The sequence below is a fragment of the Suricata suricatta genome, chromosome 14 (genome assembly GCF_006229205.1).
Source record: "Suricata suricatta isolate VVHF042 chromosome 14, meerkat_22Aug2017_6uvM2_HiC, whole genome shotgun sequence".
NCBI lineage: Eukaryota > Metazoa > Chordata > Mammalia > Carnivora > Herpestidae > Suricata > Suricata suricatta.
Genome location: NC_043713.1, coordinates 88,663,927 through 88,670,590, shown reverse-complemented (window position 1 = coordinate 88,670,590; position 6,664 = coordinate 88,663,927). Strand labels below are relative to the sequence as shown.

The window sequence follows — 6,664 nt, the reverse complement described above, 5'->3', positions numbered from 1 at the left end:
GACGACAGCCCCCCGGAGAGGCCTCGGGGCCTCCAGCGCACGCCCTGCTGCTCGGGGGCTTTGAGCGGAGCAGGGCGCCCCAGGTGAGCGGCCCGGCGCCGGCGAGCGGGGGGGGGCGCCGAGGGCCGTGCCGGCTCAGGAGCGAACGGCTTTGGGTCTCAGCCGTCGGTTCTGCGGTTTTCTTGGTGGTAGTTTGAATTCTGTGCTAGCTCGGAAGTTGGCCTTTCATTACAGGAAAGCTAAAAGTAAAAATTGTAGATAAACATTCTAAATGGGATTTCGGGTGGTTGTGGCCTAGTGGTGTTTTAAAAGATTTTCCCTTGGTTGGTGAGGAGTCTGTTTCAGAGCAGGTCTTCAAGAAGCGAGTAGGACGTTACAGAGCTCTTGGGTGATGGGGATGGCCAGGGTGCGTGGGGGCGCTTTGTGTCAGTGCTTGCGTGGAGGTCTTGGTTTGGGATCGAAAGGCGGGGATCAGCTTGGGTAAGATGGAGTGGGGAGGTGAGCAGGGGGTAGAAAGCAGGGTTGGGGTACAGGCCCTGAGGCAGCACCCAGCTGCCGTGTGTAAAAAGAGGTCTGTGTGGTTCGGGCACAGCTGGTGGTGGGAGGTTGGGGGCAGGTGAGTGCTGGGACACGGAGGACTTTGCAGGAGGACTTTGCAGACCAGACCCAGGACCTTCCCGCAGACGTGAGAGGAAGTTCCCCAAGGGGTTTAGCTCAGGGGAGAGGCCCTTTCTTGTGTGCGCTCCTTAATTCTTTAAAAAAAAAATTTTTAATGTATGTTTATTCTTGAGAGACAGAGAGAGAGTGCGAGCAGAGGAGGGTCAGAGAGAGAGGGAGACACAGAATCTGAAGCATTCTCTGGGTTCCGAGCTAGCTGTCAGCACAGAGCCTGACATGGGGCTTGAACCCACGAACCATGAGATGACCTGAGCCCAAGGCAGTCAACCTACTGAGCCCCCCAGGCGCCCCTCTTCATTCTTTTAAAGGTTGTCTGGAAGGGTCACGGGGGCCGAGGAGACCGGGGAGGCCAGCTGAAGGCTCGTCGGGCCTCCTAGCTCGGGGCTCTGGGGTGTGAGTGCCTCAGGTCTTCAGTTTCTGCTGCTCCTGTTTTCCTGATCCTGCGGGCTCTGGAGCATTCGCCTGGCTGCTTTCTCTTTACGGCAGGTCCAGCCCTTCCTGCCCTCGTGGTTGGCTGAGCCAAGCTGCGTTGGAAAGAGTGTCACTGAAGACTTGGTGCCCGTTGACGACATTCCTGCTGTCCACCCTGACATTCGGAAGAAGCTGCGGGCACAGGGCATCTCGTCCTACTTCCCAGGTGCTCGGGGGCGGGCGGAGCCTTCTAGAGCATCAGCCGGAGTCGCTCAGAGGCATCGCAGCAGGGCCCCTGGGCAGGTCCGGCGTTAGGCACGGCCTGGGAGTGTGGCGTCTTTGGCCGCCTGGGCCTGGCGCTCCCTCGAGGCACTGGTGTCGTCCTGAGAACAGCGCAGCCTGGGAGCCACGGGGTCAGGGCTGCTTTGGGTTCGGTGCCTGTGGCGATTCTGGATGTTCCCAAACAGACACGACTTGTCCTTCCCTGCCCAGTCCAGGCGGCAGTGATCCCTGCTCTCCTGGAGAGCACAGCCAGCGGGTTTCTGGTGGCCAGAGGTGGCTACCAGCCCAGTGACCTTTGTGTTTCTGCCCCCACGGGCAGCGGGAAGACTCTGGCCTTTGTCATTCCCGTGGTCCAGGTAAGTGTAAGGCCCCACCCTCGGCGGGGGGACGGGGCCCAGCGGACAGGGACCCAGCTCTGCTGACACCAGTGGCTGTCCCCACCCCACAGGCCCTGCTGGGTCGAGCCGTGTGCCAGGTCCGAGCCTTGGTCGTGCTGCCCACCAAGGAGCTGGCCCAGCAGGTACGTGCGCCCCGCGCCCTGAAGTCAGTGTCAGGACCCTCGTCCCTGGGTGCTCCCTATCGGGCTGGTGACGGCCTCCCCTTTTCCAGGTGAGCAGAGTGTTCTGTGTCTACACGGATGCCACCCCCCTGCGGGTCGCCCTCATCACTGGGCAGAAGGCGCTGGGCAAGGAGCAGGAGACTCTGGTTCAGAAGACGTAGGTCTTGTTGGGTTGTGGGCCCCTCGGGGAGCTTGGAGTGGCCACGTGGTAGCCACCCGGCGCCCGCAAGGACAGGCGCCTCACTGCCCGCGGGTCCCCGGGGTTGGGGGTCGGCGTGGGGGCCTCTGCTGAGCCGCACTCTGCTCCCCAGGGCAGACGGCTTCCGCTGCTTGGCCGACGTGGTCGTGGCCACGCCTGGCCGCCTGGTGGACCACATCGACCAGACCCCGGGTTTCAGCCTCCAGCACCTCCGCTTCCTGGTACGTCGCTCGCCTGGAGGGAGGCCCCGGGCCCGGAGCCGACGCTGATCTTGGCCACTGGACTCCGGGCCTCCTGCTTCTCCTAGATCATTGACGAGGCTGACCGCATGATCGACAGCATGCACCAGTCCTGGCTGCCCCGGGTGGTGGAGGCGGCCTTCCCAAGGGCTGGCGCCGAGGACTTCTGCGCCCTGCTCCAGAGGAGGCAGCTCCGGGCCACCACTGCCGCCAGGTACACGTCATCGAGCTCTGCCCCGTGCTTGGTGGGGCTGCCTTGAGCCCGGTCTCCCTGTCGTGGTCCCCTTTTGTCTCTGAGACCCACTCTGCCCTGGTGTGGCGTGTTCCCGGGCGGCCGGGGCTCAGCAGGCGTGCTGCCTGCGCCAGGGCTGCTGGCCCACCGCCTGCTCCCCTTCCAGCACCTGCCGTCCTCAGCTGCCGCTGCAGAAGCTGCTCTTCTCGGCCACCCTGACGCAGAACCCCGAGAAGCTGCAGCAGTTGGGCCTCCACCAGCCCCGCCTCTTTTCCACGGGGCTGGCACGCGGGGGCCCCCGGGCCGAGGACCCAGCCGGGGGCTCGGGAGGGAAGTATGCCTTCCCCGCGGGGCTCTCGGTGAGCAGGGCGCACAGGGTGGGCAGGGGGTGCACTGCAGTGCTTGGGGTGGGGCTGACCCTGTGCTGTCCCCACAGCACCACTACGTCCCCTGCCGCCTCCGCATGAAGCCACTGGTCATTCTGCACCTGATCCTGGAGATGGGGTTCTCCAGAGTCCTCTGCTTTACCAACTCCCGGGAGAACTCGCACAGGTGAGGTCCGAGCGGGCAGGCGGGCAGGTGGCAAGCAGAGGGGAGCCGGGCTCCGGGCCCCGCCAACCTGGCCGCCCCCCCCGCAGGCTCTTCCTGCTGGTCCAGGCTTTCGGGGGTGTGGCGGCCGCGGAGTTCTCCTCCCGCTGCGGGCCCGGCCAGAGGAAGGGGGTCTTGAAGCAGTTCGAGCAGGGCAAGATTCAGCTGTGAGTACCGCGCTGGGGAGGCGGTGCTCCTGGAGGCGCCGGGGGCACGTGCCCGTGGGAACCCCGCCTCTCGGGTCTTTGGCGGAGGGAGTGGGGGGCCCGGCCCTGGGCCCGGTCTGCAGCCCCTCCTCTCTCCCAGCCTCATCAGCACGGACGCCACGGCTCGAGGCATTGACGTGCCAGGGGTGCAGCTGGTCGTCAACTATGACGCCCCCCAGTACCTGCGCACCTACGTGCACCGGTGAGGCCGGGCCCGGGGCTCCGGAGGTGGGGGGGGTCCCCAGGGGCCGGCACTTAGGCCGTCGTGTGGGGTTGCAGGGTCGGAAGGACAGCCCGCGCCGGAAGAACTGGACAGGCCTTCACGCTGCTTCTCAAAGTACAGGTCAGTCCTGGGGCGCTTCCCGGGCGCGGGCGCTGGGGGCCCCGGGCGCCTCTGATGCAGGCAGGGACCCCTTCCTCTGCATCTGCCTCCAGGAGAGGAGGTTCCTGCGGATGCTGGCCGAGGCGGGGGCCCCCGAGCTGACGCGGCACGATGTCCCGAGCGAGACCCTGAGACCGCTGGTCCCTCGCTACGAGCAGGCCTTGTCCCAGCTGCAGCAGGCCGTCCAGGTACGTCCTCCTGCCGCCGGGCTCCGCCGGCCTCTGGGAGGAGGGGGCCGATGTGGCCTCTCTTCCTCCTCTGCGGCTCATCTCAACTTCACCTCTCCTCCCTGCTGCCTCCACCTCCCCTGCTGCCTCCTCCACCTCCCCTGCTGCCTCCACCTCCTCCCTGCTGCCTCCACCTCCTCCCCTGCTGCCTCCTCCACCTCCCCCCTGCTGCCTCCTCCACCTCCCCCCCACCTCTTCCCCAACTTCTTATCTGATTTTTTTCCTACCCCTTTCTCCTCCTCGCTCCTCCTCCCCCTCTTCCCAACACCTTCTCCCCCCATTTCCTTTTCTCAGATCTCATTCTCCTCCCTCTTCCCCCTCCCACTTCTTCCACCTCCTCTCCTCCCAGTTTTCCTGCCACCTCCTACACCTCCTTTTTCCCTCTTGTTTTTTTCCATTTCCTCCTTTTCCTCCTCCTCCTTCCAACCTCTCCCCCTTTTCCACCCCCTCATCTTCCTGCACCTCCTCCACCTCCCATCTTCTCCTCTCCTCCCTCTTCCTACTTCTCCTCCCACCTCCCTCCTGCCTCCCCCCCACTGTAGCTCGCCGCCTTCGCCTTCTCACTCCATCTTCACACTGTACCTCTCTTTACAGACAGAGCGAATGGAGAAAGCCTCCTAGAGGGACTCAGGACCGAGGAGCCTAGCCCAGTACCGGGCAGCCCCTCCCACCTGGTACCAGCTCCTTTCTGGAAAATTCTGATCATTGGCATCTGGATGTACGAGCAAAAAGAGTTTGGACTCGCAAGGAAGCATCCAGGGGAGAGACCGTGGGTCCCCAAGCCTGCGGCAGCCTGGCTCCATTGTTCTCAGACTGGGGAGGATGGTCAGGTGGCCTCTGAGCGCAGTGCTTTCTGGAAGCGGGGCTCAGTAGGCGTGGCCCTGCACCCAAGGCTGCCTGCCCTGAGCCCCGCACTCACCCCTGGCCCGGGCGCCGGCGTGTGACGTCAGTAGGCCGTTCTTGGTGCTGTCCTCGCGTGTCGTGCCTCTGGGCACATGGCATCGGCCTGGACCCGCGCACGCCTTTGTTCCAGCGGCACGCCGGGCTCCCTCGCGGGGTAACGGAGCATCTCCCGAAGCCCTGACCCACCTCTCGTGTGACTGTTGTGTCCCTGGTTCATGTGCTGGAATTAAAACCACCGTTGACAAAGCAGATCGAGTGGTTCTTTGTGCTCCGGTCATTCTGCTGGTTCCTGCCAGACCGTGCTGCGCGGCTGCCCACCCGGGGCTCGTGGCCGGCGCGGGAAGCACTCAGACCAGACGTTAGGCGGACCTGTTAGAGACGGAAGCCAACGCTCTCCGCATCAGAGCAGCGTTCGTGTCCGAACGTGCTGCACACGGGGGGCCGCAGGTGCTCAAGGCCAGACGGGGGCCCCGGGGCCCGGGAGCCCTGCGTATCCACGCCAGGGCCCCGCCGCCACCACGGGCCGCAACTGCGCGCGAGGTGCCGAGGCTGATGGTCGCATCAGCTGATGAGGCTCGCTTCCGGGAGGCCAGACGGGAGCCGCCGGCGCGCGCACCGGCCTCGGCGGAGCCCTGACTCCTAGAGGCGGAGGCCAGGCTGGCGGGACACCTCTCCCCAGGGGGTCCCACCCCTGCAGGTTTCCCCGTCCTTCATGCAGGGAGGTTCGCACCTGCCGCCCGTTTTCCCATTCACTTCTGCGGAATGGTGGTGGGTGGACCGGGCACCAGGGAGAAACATAAATCACACCACAGGCTTGGGAGACCTGGACACAGCCAGCAGGCGGCGCTGGGGGCTGGGAGAGCGCGAGCAGGGGAGAGGCGGAGAGCGCGGAGAGTGGGGGAGGGGCAGAGAGAGGGGAGGAGAGCGAACAGCAAGCAGGCTCCCCGCTGTCACCAAGAGACCCTGCGACAGCAGCGGCCGGAGCAGCTCAGGGGGACAGACCGTAGCCCAAGCCCGCAAACAAACTGAAATCATACAAAGTATGCTTTGATCATGAGTAGGTATCTGAACACACCAAACATGGGAAAGTATTAAACTCTTCAAAGCACAGAAAAACTGTGAGAAAAATTAACGTATTTTAAATAAGTGTCTGTATACAACAAAGATCTACAGTATCACCTTAGATGGAGGGACAAGGTCAGCCTTCAAGGCCTTAGACTGTCAAGTCCCGCGTGACTCTGCTAAATGCACCTGTCGTCATGTTGAAATTTTTAAAAATTTTGATAATGTTTATTTTTATTTTTGAGAGAGGGAGAGAGTGTGAGCGAAGGAGGGACAGAGAGAGGGAGACACAGAACCCGAAGCAAGCGCCAGGGTCCGAGCTGTCAGCACAGAGCCAAACGGAGGGCTCGAACCCACGAGCCGCGAGATCGAGACCTGAGCCGAGTCGCCCGCTTACCGACTGAGCCCCGCCGGCGCCCCTCGCGTTGAAATCTTAACAAAGCGGCTTCTAGGCAGCAGCACCGCGGAGCCGGTAAATGGGGCTGTGTCCCACGCGGCGCCTCTCTTCCAGCTGTGTCCAGAGTATTACAAACTCAGTGTGCAGCCACTGGTAAAATTTTTGATCTATGGGAGGGCACGGAACCTCCAGCCAGCGCCATGTTCGGAGCTCCCCCTGCACACGCCTGCCCCGCCCCCTTGGAGCTCCCCCTGCACACGCTTGCCCCGCCCCTTCGGCTGCCGAGGGAAACAAGGTCA

The 6,664-nt window shown here is 63.6% G+C and overlaps 1 protein-coding gene across 1 annotated transcript; it reads left to right on the top strand.

Annotated features, from left to right (window-relative positions):
* Positions 1 to 2: 2 nt before the first annotated feature.
* Positions 3 to 5,155, top strand: DDX51 (DEAD-box helicase 51; the record flags this gene model as incomplete). Its single annotated transcript, XM_029921639.1, has 14 exons — positions 3 to 83; positions 1,165 to 1,315; positions 1,582 to 1,727; positions 1,820 to 1,891; positions 1,981 to 2,087; positions 2,242 to 2,350; positions 2,437 to 2,582; positions 2,767 to 2,959; positions 3,037 to 3,152; positions 3,239 to 3,355; positions 3,495 to 3,596; positions 3,674 to 3,737; positions 3,830 to 3,964; positions 4,598 to 5,155. Coding segments are annotated over 14 exons (1,566 nt in total), but the record flags the coding sequence as incomplete, so codon positions are not given.
* Between the last annotated feature and the right edge of the window lie 1,509 nt (positions 5,156 to 6,664).